At 39.5% G+C, this 21,118-nt stretch overlaps 1 protein-coding gene across 1 annotated transcript; it reads left to right on the forward strand.

The window, feature by feature from the left end:
* The first annotated feature begins 140 nt into the window (after window positions 1–140).
* On the forward strand, window positions 141–20,283 carry LOC128200679 (pyridoxal phosphate phosphatase PHOSPHO2-like). The gene is made up of 4 exons (XM_052894820.1): window positions 141–515; window positions 10,114–10,302; window positions 18,048–18,269; window positions 19,024–20,283. Exons 1-4 carry the CDS (start codon window positions 372–374, stop codon window positions 19,180–19,182), a joined length of 714 nt encoding a protein of 237 aa, XP_052750780.1. The 5' UTR covers window positions 141–371; the 3' UTR covers window positions 19,183–20,283.
* The last annotated feature ends 835 nt before the right edge of the window (window positions 20,284–21,118 follow it).

A 21,118-nucleotide genomic window follows, 5' to 3' on the forward strand; every position in this document is an offset into this window, starting at 1 on the left:
TGGAACAATAGAACACCAAATGCTTCGATTCAGGCAAGCATTTTCGTTTCTTCCACAGGTGTATGTCTAAAACAGGGAATAAATCTTTTGTTTATGCCATTAAACTTCAATGTCAATGTCAGCAATGTCAATTGAGAAATAAAAATGTCATAAACTGAAATTCCCTGAATTCGTAATCACTGCTCTTGAACGTGATCTTATATATGTGTACTGCGAAAAAAAAATGCGAATTATTCCGTCAATTTCGTCATCATGCTGAAAATTCACGCGCCTACGCCCGTCCGCTCCGGTCATTTATAACAATTTTCAACGAGTTTTCCGCAGTGCACCAGTGTATATTGCAGAGTACGCGCGTATTTTGAAAAAAAAAAATGTCGGGTCTTGCGGTTTTTGATTTCGACCGTACTGTTGTGGATGATGATTCGGACGCTACAATAATAAATAGATTGAGAGAGAAGAAACCGCCGCCGGAATGGGAAGCGGGCAATCATGACTGGACCCCATACATGAGTGATGTAAGTAAAAAAAAAAAAGTAAATATTTTTAATTTTTATTCTTCATTATTATACGTCTGTATTTTTTTTTTACGGAAATGAATGTCTACTTAATTAACTTTTGATTTACCTTCTATTCATTTATTCTTTTTAAAATAATCAATTATTCTGAATTTATATTTTTTTAGCAATAGAATAAGTATAAAACATTATATTTAGTAATTTAAAATTGTAATAAAACTTGTGATTCAAAGTGATTAAATTTTATAATATTTTATAGAAACAAGCAATGATTTTTAATATTGTTCTGGGAAGCTATTTTTTTTTAAAGATTAATAAATTAATAATTTGTCTAAAAAATATTAGTACATAATATATATTTGTATAAAAATTGAAAAATCAAAATGGTCCTTCTACACTACTGTTTCTGTTCTTTGAAAACCAATTTTCTTAATAACTCATATTTAAAAACTTCAATGCTTGTTGGAACTTGACTTCAAATCCTTTTTTTTTTTAATGAGAATGAAGTTGGCTTATTTTTCTTTTAAAAGGTGATAATGGAATAGTAACCCTGTAAATAAGGAAGAGGTGAGAATGAAAGCAGGTCCATTGGCTCATTGTGATGACTTTAACAAGAATTAACCATGATTTTTTTTTTGAATGGGTGATAATGGAATGGTAACCCTGCCTGTTCTTATGGGATACGCTGGCAGGGCACCAGTGAAGGGTGATCGATGAGTATGAAAATAGGCCAGTTAGCCCATCATGATGAATTCATCAGGAATGAATCATGATAGTTTCCAGAGGGAAACGTGAGGAGGTCGACCTGGTTGGGTATATTGCTAGCAATGGGATTCTCAGTCTCCATTACTAACAATCCCTTTCCCCCTAACCATGATGGTTTCCAGGGGGAGCCGCATGGAGTTTGACCTGATAGGTCTTCTAGACACCCACTGCTGATAACTCCTGTTCCTCCTATGTCAGCTCAGTAACTCAACTGTCTTTTTCCCCAATTATCAACCCTCACAGGTACCCAGGGTCAAACTTAGCTGACTTGTTGAATAATGATGAGGAGATATCAAAAACTACTGAGTATTTGACATGACTAGATCTAATGCTCCTCCCACTCTTCCGCCCTCTCTCTTCCCCCAACAAAAGAAGGTTACCGTGGATCTGACGCCCTCCCCCATCTCCTCCCCCCCCAAACAAAGAAGAAGGTCATCGTGGATCTGATTCCCCCTCCCTCCGTCGTAATAAACACAAATGGGTCATCGTAAATCTGATGCCTCCTCCCCCCCCCCCCCCCTCCTCCTCCTACTCCACCAAAGAAAAAAGGTCATTGTGGGTGTGCTCTGCTCAATCAATTTCGAATTTGCGATCTTTTACTCATCCTATCATGCCCTTGGACTGGGGAGGAAAAGGATTGTAAGTTACATACACTAACAGGTCGACCTCCACGCGATTTCCCCTGGAAACCATCGTGGTTAATTCCAAATGAATTCATCACGATGGGCTATCTAACCTGACTTCTTCCCATCGGGGGAATAATGCATTGTTAAAAATGGGGTATAGTAGCCCCATTGTTGGCAATACACCCTCAGGTCAGGTCGACCTCCTCGCGGTTCCCCCTAGAAACTATCGTGTTCTATTCCAAGTGAATCCATCACGATAGGCTAACTGACCTGCCTTTTAATCGTCACCTATCATCCCTCGCTGGTTTCCCGCCGGTGTATACCGATAGCGCAGGCGGAGTTACCATGCCATTACTATCCATTTATAAATGAGGCTTCTCTCATCCTAACCCATCACTGGTGCTCCGACAGCGTATATCGATACCGCAACCCAGGTTACCATTCCATTATCATTAATAAAAGATCCTTCGACCTTCCATGGTACCGCTTTACTGGGCCCCTTCCTAAGGCAAGCTTTGCTCATACCCCAGCAGCGTGAAACACGAAAAAAAATACAATTCAAATTCAAATTCAAAAATCATTTATTCATGTAGGACATTTTAGCCGCTTATGAACGTCAAATTTTTACATTGTAATTTTATATTTTCTCTACCGTCCAGTTCGGTATATAGATCCAATTGAGAAGAACTGGCAAGAAACTCAATTGAATTACTTTTTTTTTTAAAGCAATCGAATCGTGAACCATCTTCTGAGAGAATTCTCCATCCAAAGGTTGCCTGCAAGAGATCGCTCTCAGCGATAAGGTCGCCCATTGTTGTCTCACTGTGATCATTTCTTGTAATTGTTTGTATCTATAATAAGTTTACTATTGTAATCTTATGGAGGAAACAATAAAGAGTGTCTATCTAACTCCTCCGAGTCTCACCTGAATAATGCCGCGCAAATCGATTGTTTTTAATTATTTTTTTCAAATTCAAATTTCGAATTGTTAAAAAAGACCTATAAAATAACATATCTTTGAAACAAAAAAAAAACGGCCAGTATTTTTTTAGAATTTAAAAACTTTATATGAAATATCCGTAGACGGTGTTGAGATGTACTCCGTTATGTCCACGGTACTGCTCATGTCTATAGGCGACGGTTACCACTTTCCATCAGGTGGCCGTCAGCTTGTTTGCCATTCTAAGTTGTATAAAAAAAGTGTGTATTTGAAGTCGGTTTATTAGAACCGTAGTTATAGGACTTCAAATCTTGATTTCTTGCACAAAGAATGACTGAAGTCACGTACATGTTCCATAACATTACATCACCATGGTGTCGTCGAGTGCCATGAATAATTCGCGCGCTATACTCGTGGTTATTTCCTATAATCTTGTGACGTGATTCACTCTGTTTGTAAATATAGTAGGTATCATACCTTTTTTTAACGCGTCAGTACAGATTATGTACTTAACTGTAATATTCATACTGACATAATAAGACTGGCTTGTGCCCACGACTTTGTACGCGTGAAATTTGGAAGTTCAACTCGTTTAGAGGGAAAATTTTCAAAATGCCTTTCTTATTGTTTACTAAATAAAGAACCTATATGCATTATTTCAAGATTCGAGATTCAGCTGATTCCGTTGTGTCGATATATTAGCTAAGTCAGCCGAAGGAGGGGGGAGGGGGTTGTTAGTAATGCGGACTACCAGTCCCATTCCTAGCAATATACTCTGTCAGGTCGACCTCCACGCGGTTCCCCCTGGAAAGCATTGTGACAAATTTGTAGTTGAATTCGTCACGATGGGCTAACTGACCTGCCTTTTCAGCCTCACCTATCATCCTTCACTGGTGCCCCGTCAGTGTATACCGATAGCGCTGGCGGAGTCACTATTTCATTTTCACCCATTAAAAAAACAATCCTCCAAGTGGGGGCGGGGGCACTTTGATAATGTTTTAAGCTAGACGCTGCTGCCGTTAAGCTCCCGTAATTGCCTCTTACGACACTTATGGCAAAGGTGAAGAGAAAGGAATCGTTAGCAATGGAGTTTGACAGCCCCATTGCTAGCAATTTGCCCTATTAGGTCGACCTTCACGTGGTTCCCCCTGGAAACCATCGTGAACAGTTCTCGTTGAATTCGTCACGGTGGGCTAACTGACCTGCTTCATCCTCACCTATCATCCTTCACTGGTGCCCCACCGGTGTATACAGATAGCGCGGGTAGGTTACCATTCCATTATCACCCATTAAAAAAAAACCTAAGGAAAAGAAGGGGCGGCCCATTCTACGCCGGGACCACACGGCACGCCGGGACAGGTAGATAGATATGCGGAATATTTGTGGACATAAACCGAAATAGTTGTGATACCAATTTGGCGAGCGATCAATATCGGGCGACCTTGTATAGTGCCAAGGAACTCGCTGGCATAGCTGGCTGCTTGCGGGCGCGGCGCAAGGTGGCAGCTCTAGCGATTTCATTGAAATATATTATTAATCTTCACCCAGGATGGCTAAACGCTACATGAATTAAAACTAGTTATGCAGAAAACATGTTTGTATGTATGTGTGTATATATATAATAGTATATAAATGGGGGGAAAGGGATTGTTAGTAATGGGTTCTAATAACCCTGTTGCTAGCAATATACCCCATTTTTTTAATGGATGATAATGGAATGGTAATCCCACCCGCGCTATCGGTATACACGGCGGGGCACCAGTGAAGGATGATAGGTGAGGATAAAGCAGGTCAGTTAGCCCATCGTGACGAATTTAACAAGAATTGTTCACGATGGTTTCCAAGGGGAACCACGTGGAGGTCGACCTGACAGGATATATTGCTGGTAATGGGGCTATTTGACCCCTATTACTAACAATCCCTTTCCCCCCGCAATATATATATATATATATATATATATATATATATATATTAGGTCGACCTCCACGCGGTTCCCCCTGGAAACCATCATGGTTAATTCTTGTTGAACTTTTCATGATGGGCCAACTGACCTGCCTTCATCCTCACCTATCATCTCTCACTGGTGCCCCGCCGGTGTATACCGATAGCACAGGCGGTGTTACCATTCCATTATTACCCACTAAAAAAAAATTGTATATAAGTATATATAATGAGTAGGGATATATATTTACATTATTACATGTATCACATCTCCATATCTTAGAAATAATAGAATTTCATCGCGCCTCCGATCAAACTGTTTATAATTACTCCTCTCCATCCAAAGGTTGGCTGCAAGAGATCGCTCTTAGCGATAAGGCCGCCCATTGTTGTCTCACTGTGATCATTTCTTGTAATTGTTTGTATCTATAATAAGTTTACTATTGTAATCTTATGGAGGAAACAATAAAGGGTATCTGTCTATCTAAAACATTGCCGAATGAATAAATAGATAGATCAATGTATAATTTATTCGCCTTACAGTATCTAAATAAGAACAAATATACACATTTTTTTTTAATTGAAAATCCTAAATACATTAATGTTATTTGACAAAATTTCTAATGTCGATAATATATTAATTTATTTTAATATTTATCACATAAATAGGTTTTTTTTAATGGATAATAATGGTATGGTAACCCCGTCTGCGCTAACGGTATACACTGGCGGAGCACCAGTGAGAGATGATAGGTGAGTATGAAAAAAAAGGCAGGTCAGTTAGCCCATCGTGATGAATACACTTGGAATTCAGCACGATGGTTTCCAGGGGGAACCACGTGGAGGTCGACCTGCTTGGGTATATTGCTAGCAATAGGGCCTTTATTTTCCATTACTAACAATCCCTTTCCCCCACATAAATAGGTAGGTATTATATTTATTTGTAGTATATGGCGGCGTGATAGACCGGATCGTTGGGCTCCCTATAATATGGTTGAACACAACGATGGCTGACTCATCCGTCATACTCGTGAACGGGTACTTCTATTAGGGACTGGTTTGTTCTGTTTAAGTTTGTATCGTCATATCATTGCTAAACATAAGCCACTCCCTTGGGGAGGTTTGCCAGTAGTTGCCACGCTTGGCAGGCGGGTTGGCAACCGCAATTAGGCTCTGGAGATGTTTCAATAGTGACTGCCGCCCGTCTCTCGTCCTCCCTTCTCGCGTTTTACGACACCCACTGTAGAGGTACGGGTGGTCCATTCAATGTTGGGACCACACGGTTAATTATATATCTAGATTATATATATATATATATATATATATATATATATATATATATATATATATATATATATATATATATATATATATATAAAGTTCGAATATTAAAAGCTAAAATTAAAAAAAAAATTGAGAACAATCGTTCCAGTTTATAACTTGTGCCACAGTTAAAATTGAAAGTGATCGCTAATCGCTACCGCGTGTGGCTCGGCCCGTGGGAACAGTTAACAATAGCTGAAATTACCTCATTCTTATCATAGTCTATTTACAACTTCTTAAATCAATACTAAATACTTACTAAATGCGGTAGGTTGGCGCCCTCTGGTGTCCGTGTCCCTCTGTTTTTGACCAATCACCAAAGACTTCTGCCATTCGTTATTCCCTACAATTTAGGCTTTCTTTTTTATCGGTGATAATGGTATGGTAACCCCGCCTGCGCTATCGGTATACACTGGCGGGGCACCAGTGATAGATGACTGATGAGGATGAAAGCTGGACAGTTAGCCCATCCTGACGAATTCGACTAGAATTAGCCACGATGGTTTACAGGGGGTACCACGTGCAGGTCGACCTGACAGGGTATATTGCTACTAATGGGGCTATTTGACCCCATTACTAACAATCCCTTTCCCTCCACAATTTAGAAGTCAAATACATTTGTTGTCCTGAAATTCTACAAATATTAGAAGGGGAAGGGATTGTTAGTAATGGGGTCTAGCTTCCCCATTGCTAGCAACACACCCTGTCAGGTGTCGTCCTCCATCCGCCATCCTCGCCATCCCCCTGGAAGCCATGTTTAATTCCAGGTAAATTCATCACGATGGGCTAATTGATCTGCCTTTTCACCATTTTAATAATAAACTCTCTATTGCGCACAGTAGAGATGTATACAAGGAGTATTTATACAGAATGTGCATATACAAAAGGCGGCCTTATCGCTACAAGCGATCTCTTACAGACAACCTGGCATAAAGAATGGATAAGTACAGAGAGAACGATAGATGGCGCTAGTCAGATACAGTAAATACATAAAAGGAATCAAACAAAATGCAAAATATTCTAAATATAAAAATAAGATTAATCACCTCTGACTAGTCCCCCGCCAGCGTATACCCCGTTAACGCAGTCGGAATTGTCATTACATTACGACCTATTAAAAAAAAATCTTCCATATTAGCCATAACTCTCTGACCGCCATTTTAGTAATAAAAATAGTAATCAATCTTCGAGTTTTTTTTTTATACAACTTAGAATGGCAAACAAGCTGACGGCCCACCTAATGGAAAGTGGTAACCGTCACCTATAGACATGAGCAGTACCGTGGACATAACAGAGTATACTGTTTCGCCCATGATACCCCCCATGCGTTGCCATTCCTGAGCAGTTGGCAGTTGCACGCATACTAATGGTGGCGGAATTAAACAAAATAATTTATATCTAATTCCACAAATATCGCCTAGTTTAGTTAAATATTTTCAAACTAAAGTGTTAAAGAATTGTTTGACATAGTTTACTTCTATGTATACTAACCCTATGCCTTTGTGCACACAAACAACCATAGATCATTTTCAACAACCATAGATTAAGAATTGTATCTGCGGTACTAACATAGATTATAAAATATATAGTTTTTTTTCTATGGGTGAAAATGCAATGGTAACCCCGCCCGCGCTATCGGTATACACCGACGAGGCACCAGTGGAAGATGATAGGTGAGAATGAATGCAGGTCAGTTGGCCCACCATGATGAATTCGACAAGAATTAACCGTGATGGTTTCCAGGGGGAACCGCTTGGAGGTCGACCTGAGAGGGTATATTGCTAGCAATTGGGCTATTAGATCTCATTACTAACAATCCCTTTCTCCCCAAAATATATACTTTTTTATGGGTGAAAATGGTATGGTAATCCCGTCTGCGCTAACGGGATACGCTGACGGAACACCAGTGAAGGGTGATAGATGAGAATGAAAACAGGCCAGTTAGCCCATCATGATGAATTCATCAGGAATTAACCATGATAGTTTCCAGGGGGAACCGCGAGGAGAAATATATAGATTGGCGATGAAATGGAGAGAGAATATGACTTAAGAACAAGGAATTACATAGAAGGAGTGATAAAATTGTCAATTCATAGCAGGCTAGTGTATAGAAAATGTTATACGGCCGTATAACCCTACCAAATTCAGATGCAACCCGCTTGCATACTTTCTACATAAACTGTGTCCAATATATAATTTAGTAATGTAAAATTTGTCATTGACTAATAAATAATTGACAATATCAAACCGTTTCTATACACTAGCCTGCTATGAAATGAGAAAAATAGCAACTGAGGGTGTATCTTTCGTCCTCTTTTTACTAATTATATTTGCATAAGAAGAAAGGAGGCAACCATATGATTCACAGTTTTTATTTTATCATTCCTTCTGTGTAATTCCTTGTTCTTAGCATTGCACGCACACTACTATAAACTTTTTCTGGTCTCGTTTTTGTTATTTAAATGCCAGTCTATCAGTACGTAGTATTTTAAACTTTATACATGATGAATTGTATCAAACCAATTTGTCAGAGATAAGGAATTGCTTTTCAGAGTCGACACCTATGTTTACAAACTCCGCGCCCTTGTGCACACATAAACAAATTAATCATTGTCACACATTTACCAACCATAGATTAAGAATACTGCGCATAGATAAATACAAATGTCTTTATTGTGGATTAGAGGTCAAATTAAAGTGTTACAACAATTAAATAATATCTCCATGTCTTCCCATAAGCTTCACCATAATTTCAGCCATTATCCGTCCAACGCTGGGGCATAGACCTCTATAGACTGCCATAAGGAACTAGAAGTCGTGTTTGCGTTTAAGACGTTTGGCCAGGACTCTGGAAAACTGTATAACTAACGATAGAATTCAAATTAAATATTACCTAATAAATAATTACTAGAGGGAAACTTTGTACAAATGTCGATTGCTTGGGTATCTGTGTCCCATTCGTGTTTCTACCGTGAAGCAGTTGTGTTTGCATGGCTGTGTTTCGGTTTGAAGGGTGGGATATGGCGTGAATTTACAGGGTATAGAGGAATAACACCTGAGTCCTCAGGAATGGCAACGCATGGGGGGGGGGGGTATCGTGCGCGAAACAGTATACTCTGTTATGTCCACGGTACTGCTCATGTCTATAGGCGACGGTTACCACTTTCCATTAGGTGGGCCGTCAGCTTGTTTATCATTCTAAGTTGTATAAAAGAAAAAAAAAACATAGATACATATATTTTTAATCGGCTCAACGAACTAGTTTCAGAATAAATTTTGGGCCAGTCGTAAATGAACGAAATATGCCAGTGGCGTTAGAGAGCTATTTAGAAACGCCGGATGTAAAATTAAAGTATGTAAAAATACCCATTCGGGTTTACTCCCCACCCAGTCTCCTTTGAAGTACGTTAAATATAGATCACATATGTTTTTAATAAACAATCATTAGCACCTCTGTACTAAAATTCTATGTATTTTTCCTTGTGATGACGCTGTGAGATGACGTTATCAGCTCATCAGCTCATGTATCCAGAATTGAAAAGGCAATAAGGAAATCTATGCTTCTAATAAATCTGTAGAGAGGTCAATTCTGTACATGAAATATATTTCCAAAATAACTAGCAGCGGGTGATTAGTGATCGATACTGATGCCAAAAATGTAATCGGTAAAATTTTTGTCTGCCCGTCTGTATGTTCGTTATAGAAACAAAAACTACTGATACAATTTCAATGTCTGGATAACATTGTAACAGATCCTTAGACTATTTCTAAAGTGAAAAAAGTGTTGTATAACATAATCTTAGACACATCAATCAATAAGTAGTTTAATTTTTACAAAATTAAAAAGGAAGTATTTATTGCAAAAGAGTCGTTGAAATCGGTTCGGAGTAGTGGTAATGAAGCAACGATTCCATTACTAACCATCCCCTCCCCCCATTAAGGTGGATCGTCAGCTTGCAGGTCATTCTAAGTTGCATAAAAAAGCCTCGTCTCGTTCCGGCAGGTGTTCGAGCACGCATACTCAGCCGGACTGCACCAGGAAGACATCCTGGGCTGCATAGGCTCCATGCGGGCCACGCCCGGCGTGGAACAGCTCATCACAACCCTCGCGGCCGAGGGTTGGGACGTCTTGCTGCTCACTGACGCCAACTCCGTGTTCGTGAACCATTGGCTCAAAGTCCACGGGCTCCAGGTAAGGTAATCCAGGTGATGTAAATGTATTAAATAAAAAATATGTATTTGATGAAAGACGAAGATCTTTAACCAGTGCGTGTTACCAGTGATGACTTATGGGACCGAAACATGACCCTACACAATTGCTTGTATGCTAAAGTTTCAAGTCACTCAGCGGGCTATGGAGAGGGCTATGCACGGAGTCTCTTTGCGTGATAAAATCCAAAACGAGGATATCCGCAAAAGAACCAAAGTAACCGACACAGCCCGAAGGATAAGCAAGCTGAATTGGCAATGGGCTGCTCACATAGCTTGAAGAACCGACAACCGATTGAGAAGAAAGGTTCTGGAGTGGCGACCACGTATGGGCAGTGTACAAGTAAACCCTCTAGATGGAATGACAACTTCAAATGCATTGCATTGACTCCCGTCAATGGATCGGTTGTCGTTTCTAATCCTGTCACGCAAGGAAATTCCGAGGATAGTCCTCTCCATAGCTCGCTGAGAACCTTGCAATTTCTGCATACGGCCAACCGTATAGTATTTGTAAATTAAACATCTATCTTCTACCATCTTATAGCTTGCCATCGGTAGGGAGTTTACTTCTGTGTTTACGGTAGTTTTCATAGTTTACGGTAACTGCTTACCATCACCTAGGCCGTATATTTGTTTGCCATCGCAGTGGTATTAAAAAAATATGTTTTCTCAAACATGCTTGGAAATGTGAGCATTATTTTGACAATTTTCCTCGAGATAAATCAAAATTGCCGTACTGTCCAGATACATGCGGGCAGCGGCCGGCAAAAGTTGTATGAAAATCCATATCTGTCGTGTTTTGCGGCCAGATAAATTACTATGTAAACTCATATCTGTCCTGTAATTTAAAAATGGAATGACATTTTACTTCGAAACATGGCTACCAAGGAGGTAACTAATAAAAAGTTTTATTTAAATTTCGAACTGACTTGCAAATAGAAAGGTGTTTATTGAAAAAAAAACAAAAGAACATTATGGCGCGTGAAAAATTATTATTGTTCGTTATTCGTCATCGAACTTAAAAAGTAAAATTGTGTTTTTGATTTCCGCGCATTGTTTGAGAAAAGTACTATACAAACCTTGGCCACAACTAGGCATCGATGGACTCACGTATGTGTGCCTCGTCTACTCCTCGGCCCACATTTGTACGTTCGTCCATCAATGCCTCAGTTGCTGGCCGCTGCAGTAATGTACTATTACTGAAATTCTTTGCATTTCAAACTGAGCGGATTATCTGATACAATAACTGTTAGTGTACAATAATAGTACGCATAAATTTTCTAGAATAAATTAAGATAGGTATCAGTTCACATTGGACTTATATATGTGTATTCCTATGGGAATTCATTGTGATGTATGTCAAAGCAAGGGCGTAAGTAATACAAGCCCAATGGGGGGAAAGGGATTGTTAGTAATGGAGACAGAATCCCATTGCTAGCAATATACCCAACCAGGTCGACCTCCTCGCGGTTCTCCCTGGAAACTATCATGGTTAATTCCTGATGAATTCATCATGATGCGCTAACTGGCCTGTTTTCATTCTCATCTATCACCCTTCACTGGTGCTCCGCCAGCGTATCCCGTTAGCGCAGGCGGGGTTACCATACCATTTTCACCCATTAATACAAGCCCAATGCCAAAGCAAAAACTATACCTTCTATTGTATTTTTTATAAAACTACTAGCTGACTCGGCAAACGTAGTTTTACCATATATATTATTTAGAGAACTATACATGTAAATTTATCGTCTTACTATTATATTCGATTGCCATCTTGCAACCCTATAGCGGCATATAAAAATCCTGATTAAAAAACAGGGCTCGATCGTAAAAGGGTGAAAATTTAAATTTGTATATATTTTTCAATGCTAAATCATAATAAAATAAAAATAAAAAATTGTCAAAAAATAAAAAAAAATCTTCGGGGTGGGTCACCCTTATCATTGAGGGGTATGAAAAATAGATGTTGGCCGATTCTCAGATCTACCCAATATGTACACAAAATTTCATAAAAATCGGTTATTCCGTTTCGGAGGAGTTTGGTAACAAACACCGCGACACGAGAATTTTATATATTAGATAAGAAGATACATCTTATCAGATGTCCACTGCTGAACCTAATCCTTGCCCATAAACCCTTCCTGGGTTTCGCCAGTATTTGCTACGCTCGATGGGTATTTTTTTGTATGGTTTGCGGTACAGTATTTAAGGCATCCCGTCCTCGCTATTGGATATGGGTGACGGAATGCCTATACAAGAGGGTACGTGATGGACGCAGTTTAGACGCAATATTTGAGGAGCATTAGGAAGGTAATGCTCGATGGGTAGGCAACCGCAGTTAGTCAGCGAGGAAAGGAATTGTTAGTAATGGGGTCTAACTGACCCATTGGTAACAATACGCCCTATCAGGTCCACCCTGGAAACTATCGTGGCTTAATTCTAGTTGAATTCGTCACGATGGGCTAACTAACCTGCTTTGGGGGGAAAGGGATTGTTAGCAATGGAGTTTGACAGCCCCATTGCTAGCAATATGCCTTATTAGGTCGACCTCCACGTGATTCCCCTGGAAACCATCGTGAACAATTCTTGTTGAATTCGTCACGATGGGCTAACTGACCTACTTCATCCTCACCTATCATCCTTCACTGGTGCCCCGCCGTGTATACCGATAGCGCAGGCGGGGTTACCAGTCCATTATCACTATCTATTGAAAATAAACCGCAGTTAGTCTTTGGTGGTTTTTTTTTATACAATTTAGAACGGCAAACAAGCTGACGGTCCACCTGATGGAAAGTGGTAACCGTCGCCAAATTGAAACTGTTTTTCAGTGTTGACAGTACAAGCGTGTTGTTATGTCGTTCATGCGGTCATTTCATTTTGGACGTGCTTCGATTAAAGCAAATTGTCAGCGATAATTATTGCTTTGTGTTTATATTTTTAAACATATATTTTTTTTTAAGGGTGATAATGGTATGGTAACTCCGCCTGCGCTAACGGGATACGCTGGCGGTGCACCAGTGAAGGGTGATAGATGAGAATGAAAACAGGCCAGTTAGCGCATCATGATGAATTCATCAGGAATTAACCATGATAGTTTCCAGGGAGAACCGCGAGGAGGTCGACCTGGTTGGGTATATTGCTAGCAATAGGATTCTCAATCTCCATTACTAAGAATCCCTTTCCCCCCTTTTTAAACATATTGTTGAGTCCATTCATACAAACGGTGAGTCTTGAATTGTTCAAATGTATACGTGTGCGTGTGCTTTTCTCAGTTTTAAGCGATTTTTGTTTAAATAAATGAATTTGATTTTAAAAATTACTTTTTACGTAGCGAAGCACGTACCGGGCCGCTACTAGGCTATATTTATTGCTAGAAAAGATTAGGGATCCTCACTAAAACTTTAGTAACGTAACTCAAGGTGTAAAAAAAATGCTATAAAATATCTTTGGTCGCGTGCGCTGCGGAAACTATTGGTGATAGAACAAAAGTATGTTCTACAATATTGAAGGAAATATCAATAACTACAAAAAACTCCGCGACACTACATGTCCAACTATTATCGTTATGTCATAATGACCACTTTTTAAAATGTTGTAAAAATGTCCACCCGTGCGAAGCCGGGACGGGCCGCTAGTTGGAAGATAAACAAGGCGCATATGAGTCGTAAAACTTCCACGACCTACGAGTATGTTCGTCACATATCTATTTGTATAAATATGGTTTCATTAGCTTCCAATTACATGCCGCAAAGGCTTCGCAGATATCGTGTAAATTATTTGGAGGCTCTCGGACACACAGCACAATTGTTTATCTTATTTTTTTAACAACTTAGAATAGCAAACAAGCTATCGGCCTTAAATGGCAAGCGGTTACCGTAGCCTATGAACGCCTGCAATACCATAGTTATTACGCGCGCGTTGCCAACCTTAAAGAAACCTCTTTACACCCCTTTTGAAGAACCCCACGCTGTAGTCTCTTGGTAAAACCTCGGCAGGGAGCTCTTTTATCTTTTTTTTTTTTATACAGCTTAGAATGGCAAACAAGCTGACGGCCCACGTAATGGAAAATGGTAACCGTCGCCTATAGACATGAGCAGTAGCGTGGACATAACAGAGTATACTGTTTCGCCCATGATACCTCCCATGCGTTGCCATTCCTGAGGACTCAGGTGTTATTCCTCTGTACCGTGTAAACTCTAAATTATTTAGATGCAGTGGGTTAATTCGTTATTTTTGTCCAACGCTACCATGGATAGTATTCATTCTACGTGTATGATGGTGAAATTAGATACTTCAGATACCAGAACTAGACATACCTCGCCCTTCTACGTAGCCCGCATAAAAAACAGCTATGCAAAAACGCAATTATCTGCGGTCTACATCGAAACTGTAATGATACCATAAATTCACCATCCATATTTTCAACATTAATAACACCTGAGTCCTCAGGAATGGCAACGCATGGGCGGTATCATGGGCGAAACAGTATACTCTGTTATGTCCATGGTACTGCTCGTGTCTATAGGCGACGGTTATAACTTTCCATCAGGTGGGCCGTCAGCTTGTTTGCCATTCTAATATGTATAAAAAAAAATCTCTAACAGGTCATAGATCATCAGAATCCGTCCAGCCGTATCTGGAGTTATTACACGTTTTGTACTCGTGACTAACTTAACATTGTACCTGTATTATTCTTTAAGTGGTGCAATAAGGAGAGAAATAAATAAATAAATTATCGGTCTTTGTACGTTTCACTACATTGACGTCGTGTACGACACGTGACGACATATACACACACACACAATAGAATAGAAGCAATCATTGTCCAAATAGACTTCGCTTGTCATCAGCAACCACAGCGAGACTTTGTACAAAAGTCGATTGCTTGGCCACCTCTGTCCCATTCGTGTTTCAACCGTGAAGCAGTCGTGTTTGCATGGCTGTGTTTCCGTTTGAAGGGTGGGATATGATGTAAATTTACTGGGTACAGAGGAATAATACCTGAGTTCTCAGGAATGGCAACGCATGGGCGGTATCATGGGCGAAACAGTATACTCTGTTATGTCCATGGTACTGCTCATGTCTATAGGCGACGGTTGCCACTTCCCATCAGGTAGGCCGTCAGCTTGTTTGCCATTCTAAGTTGTATAAAAAAAAATTATTCGAAAATAGATATCCGACCGATATGGGCGATATCGGAATGGGTGATGACCTTTTATCCGCCATCAGTGTTCAGAGGCACCCAATATATAGATATCGGATCGGTATCCGTTTACCCATGCCTAGTTATGAACGCTTCTAACACTCGCGTCGACGGAGTGCCCTCTAATTATCATGTTTAGATTGTTCCTTTTGTTTTTGTACGACGTCACGTCGCGTGACCGGCCCCGTGGCCATGCAAGGTTGTATGTACGTTGTATGTCCATTATATATACTAGAACATCTAAATTTGCGATTAACAAAGTATTAAAGTCGTAAAAGTTGTATGGGATCAAGCTGTAAGTACATATATCTGTGCCTCTAGTGAGAAAGGGTATAACTCAAGTTATAGCCTTTTTCTTTTTTAGGCTACTTTAAATAAGCAAATTTTTCTCTTTCGAATGGTATAAGAATCGTAACGATATCTTTAAAAACAATAGAGATAGTAAACATGTAAAAGGCTACAATTAACAAAATATTTGTGGTAAAAAAGTCATAATTAGAAATAAAACTACAATATTTTATAAAAAATATTTTTGTAAAATGAATCAGTTCGATTTGAACCCTTTTACACCATTTAATAGCGATTATTTTTTATAGCGTAAAATACACAACATTGTTTTTCTTCAATACTTCAAAGTTTTAATTCAACTTAAAACTATTTTCACATCATAATTTTAATATTTTTGTTAAGTGTGATTAGGTATAATAGAATTATTTTTAAAACTATAGGTTTTACACAAAAACCGACAATTTCATAAGAAAGAGGAGAAAAAATTACTATAAATGCAATCACTGACTTGTTCAATTAGCAAATAATAAAAGCAGCAGAATTTTTTTTCTTTATTTAAAATAGTTTTTTGGCTCTCCTGAAAAGTGGCCATTTTGAATTGAACCCTTTCTCACTAGAGGCACAGATATCAGGGGTGGCCACTGGCCAGCCGGTCGCTCTCGACTACTAGTCCAGTGGATGGCGGCAAGGCGAACAATGTAATATATTGCGGAAGATGCTCGGACTCAATGCTCACACTTCATGCTTCTTTGCCACCTCTGTGGCAAGGAAGAAATAATTTAATCGAAGAAGCATGCGGCCCACACAGTAGCGCACAAAACGAGAACAAAAGAAATCAAAACAAACAAAAGAAAATTGTATTAAAAAAAAAATAGAAAGCAATTAAATTAAATTCAGGTCAATTAAAGTCTAAATTTAAAAGAAACAATAATAATAATCAACAAACAAACAAACAAACAGTAGGATAACTCTTGAATCCAACATCGGTCTCAAACCAAATCTGCACTCATGTAACAACAGTTCGGAATTAGCTACAATTAGGATCGGTTTACAATACGAGTAGTTTGCATTGGCAAGTTGCACCAATATGCATCTATCGAGGGGGAAAGGGATTGTTAGTAATGGGGTCTAACAGGCCCATTGCTAGCAATACACCCTATCAGGTTCCCCCTGGAAACCATCGTGAACAATTCTCGTTGAATTCGTCACGATGGGCCAACTGACCTGCTTCATCCTCACCTATCATCCTTCACTGGTGCCCCGCCGGTGTATACTGATAGCGCGGGTGGGGTTACCATTCCATTATCACGCATTATCTATCAGAACAGTATGGAACCATTATGTCGCTAGTGACAAGTGACGCAATTCAAGAGTGTGAGTTCTCAATTCCAATATCGATCTATTTGAATTTATTTCAAGAGCGACATATACAAATGTGTACGCGTGCGCGCGTGCGTGTCGCAATGTTCTGTGATGTAGGTCCGTGCTCAGCATATTGCTGCAGCGCTTGAAGCGCTACAGCGCTGTTTTTCAGCAAGAACCATAGCGTCACAAGTATAGAAAAAACTAAGGCCCATTGCTAATAATTCACCCAATCAGGTCGACCTCCCCTCCCCCTGGAAACCATCGTGGTTAATTCACGGAAAATTCGTCATGATGGGCCAATTGGTCTGACTTTTTTGTCATTTATCATACGCCATATTGTAACCAGCCAGCGTATAACAAGAACACAGGCGGTGTTACCATTTTCATCAGGTGTCCGTAACCGGCGAGCGTGTGTTTTTTTTATACAACTTAGAATGGCAAACAAACTGACGGCCCACCTGATGGAAAGTGGTAACCGTCGCCTATAGACATGAGCAGTACCGTGTATGTGAAAAGATTGTTGGATTGAGGAAGCGAGAGAGGGCTGTTTGAATCGAAACATTTGGCGTTCCATTGTTTTTGTCTACCGTAATGGGAGACAGGCGTGACAGATATATATATACACATATATATATATATATATATATATATATATATATATATACTAATAACGTTAATTGTTAATGTATTTTTTATTTTTCATATATATTGATAAATATCATAAAATACCAAATTTAACGACCTGGTTTGCAATGGTTACATAGATTTCAAACATTCTTTTTTCACAGTTGACACGGTCCTGCCTCTATTTATTTGTAATTTGTTTTTTTTTATTATTTTTTTTTTCTAATTTACGCGCCAACTTGTTGCAGGACGCGGTGAAGGCGGTTATCACGAACCGAGCGTTCTGGCAGCAGGGCAGGCTGTACATAGAGCCGTGCATGCGCCAGACGGCGTGTTCCCGCTGCCCGTCCAACTTGTGCAAGTCGATCGCACTGGCCCAGTGGCTGTCGCAAAGGGCCCCGTACACGCGTGTCATATACGCCGGCGACGGGAGGAACGACTACTGCCCGGCCACTAATTTGCCCGCTCATGTAAGTTTTTTTTTATGCAACCTAAAATGGCGAACGAGCTGACAGCTCACCTGATGGTAAGTGGTAACCGTCGCCTATAGACATGAAGAGTACCGTGTATCTGTATGTTTTTTAATGGATGATAATGGAATTGTACTTCAGTTTCAGTGATTTTTTTTTAATGGGTGATAATGGTATGGTAACCCCGCCTGCGCTAACGGGATACGCTGGCGGAGCACCAGTGAAGGGCGATAGATAAGAATGAAAACAGGCCAGTTAGTCCATCATGATGAATTCATCAAGAATTAACCATGATAGTTTCCAGGGGGAACCGACCTGGTTGGGTTATATTGCTAGCAATGGTATTCTCAGTTTCCATTCCTAACAATCCCTTTTCCCCCTAGCCCATCGTGATTAATGCAGCTGGAATTCAGCACGATGGTTTCCAGGGGGGACCACGTAGAGGTCGACTTAATAGGGTATTTTGCTAGCAATGGGACTAGTAGTTCGCATTGCTAACAATTCCTTCCCATCAAAAATTGAGGCAGTGGAATGAGCTCCTTGCTAAGGTTTCACCTATAGACTACAGTATGGGCCTCTTCAAAATGGACGTATTAAGGTTACTTCAGGGTCCGGCAACGCGCACGTGACACCTCGTGTTGCAGGCTTCCATAGGCTACAGTGACCGTTTACCATCAGACGGGCTGTATGCCTGTTTGTCACATTTGTGGCATTAAAAAGAGTAACTAATATTTTTTTTTTATAATGTCCCCAGGCAACAGTGTTTCCTCGCAGCGGGTACCCGCTAGACGATCTTACCAAGAAGACCCTAGCCACTCCGAACCCACACGTGAAGGCGAAGGTTGTACCCTGGGAGGACTGCTACACGATACTGCACGAGGTCTTCCCCGAGAAACCCAGTATACCAGCTTAATAACAAGCCTAGTTCAATAATAACGCAGTGCCGGTATAACTAATTTTAAGGTTTTTTTTATTTTTTATTTTGCGACGAGAATGGCAGAACGTACGCACATACAGCCGATGTGTGTAATAGGTGCTTTATTTTCTTTTTTTATAAGGGTTAATATGGACTGTAATTTTTTCCGCATACTCACCTTGATTAAGTGTAGACATTGTTTATAATTATGATTTTTATCAATGCAAATTTAACTGCGTACGGTTTACACGTAATAAAATGGCGCACGCGGAAAACAATTTACGCGGGAAAAAGTGCGCGCTAAAATTCGGAGTTCATATTAACCCTTAATACAATTTCAAATATCGAACAATAGTATGGTACATATATTTTCTTAATTGTTCGATCAGGAATAGCAAGATGCCCTATCTACCATTCTCTAGCCTAGATTCAAAGATTTCATTTTAATATTATAGTGAATTCAATAGTGTTTAATTGGCAACACTAAGATACGCTTTTGATTGATGAGTTGCCAGTATTAAAAATAAAAATATGCCTTTTGGTTCTTTAGTCAATGTTTAAACTTTTCCAGCTGCGATTACAAATAGCTATTAATATGACAATTGTCGTTAATAGAACTAAGTACTTATTTTAGTGTTATTTTAATTAATTTAATACATTATTTTATTAAGGTAGTACAATACGTCAAATATGATTTGATGTCTGTGGCGCAAAATATTTACCCGCGAAAAATGATAATGACATAGATAAATTTCACGTATCCTTAATTTTATTTATACATGCAAAAGCTTAGGAAACGAGCCATACAGCCTGTGATTTTTTTTTTTGTGGCACCGAGTTCTGATACTTTTGCATGTGACTTATTTAAGACAACATTTTGTATAATAATAGTGATAAAACTTTTAAAATGTATTTATAAATTATTATATTTGACTCCATTTATCTTAAATGACAAATCATTTGCTAAAATGTATTATATTTTTTACTTTTTTTTTAGTACTTCTGTAGTGCTATGCGTCCATAAAGTAATTGATAATATAAGCTGTGGACTTTTAAAGTCCGTATTGTGATCACAAAATTAAATTTAATTCCTTCGTATTCTTGCCTTTTTTTTTCTTTATTCTTTTAGTATATTTAATAGCATTTATACCAAAGAGTACCGAAGTCATACAATGTGGGAAATGACAGCCAATTTTAAAAAATAATTTAATAAAATGAAGATGGTTGGTCACTAAACAAAATTTGGACAGGAAATACTAGATGGCGTTGTACTCGAGACTTGTGGTATTTGAGTATTTTCTAATTAAAGACAATTTAGAGTAAAATTTTGAGATTTTAAACAATTTACAGGGTACAGAGGCGTAACACCTTAATTCTCAGGAATGGCCACGCATGAGGGGTATCACGGGCGAAACAGCATACTCTGTTATGTCCACGGTACTGCTCATGTCTATAGGCGACGGTTACCACTTTCCATCAGGTGGGCCGTTAGCTTGTTTGCTATTCTAAGTTATATAAAAAAAGGCTATCTACGGTTGCCAACCCACCTGTCAAGCGTGGCATCTACTAACAAAACTCCCCAACAAGGGGGAGGCTTATGTTCACCAGTGGACAGTTAAAAGCAGACATAATGACGACCCGGCAAGAGATCTAATTAGATTTTTTTTTTAATACCACTGTGGTGGCAAATAAACATACGGCCCACCTGTTGGTAAGTGGTTACCGTAGCCTATGAACACCTGCAATACCAGAGGTATTACACGTGCGTTGCCGACTCTGGAGAAACCTCTTTACCCCCCTTTTGAAGAACCCCATGCTGTAGTCTCTTGGGAAAACGTCGGCAGGGAGCTCATTCCACAACCTGAGTGTTCGTGGGAGGAAATATCTCTGAAACCGCGCAGTACGCGACCATTGAGGCTGTAGGACACGAGGA

Source organism: Galleria mellonella, unplaced genomic scaffold (genome assembly GCF_026898425.1).
Source record: "Galleria mellonella isolate WM207_F2 unplaced genomic scaffold, CSIRO_AGI_GalMel_v1 utg232, whole genome shotgun sequence".
NCBI lineage: Eukaryota > Metazoa > Arthropoda > Insecta > Lepidoptera > Pyralidae > Galleria > Galleria mellonella.

Bases quoted from the DNA above. Each gene is read 5' to 3' on its own strand.
- LOC128200679 (XM_052894820.1), top strand. From the start codon at position 372: ATGTCGGGTCTTGCGGTTTTTGATTTCGACCGTACTGTTGTGGATGAT. The intron at 10,303-18,047 runs GTAAGGTAATCC...AACTTGTTGCAG, and splicing joins TCAAAGTCCACGGGCTCCAG to GACGCGGTGAAGGCGGTTAT. The intron at 18,270-19,023 runs GTAAGTTTTTTT...TAATGTCCCCAG, and splicing joins CCACTAATTTGCCCGCTCAT to GCAACAGTGTTTCCTCGCAG.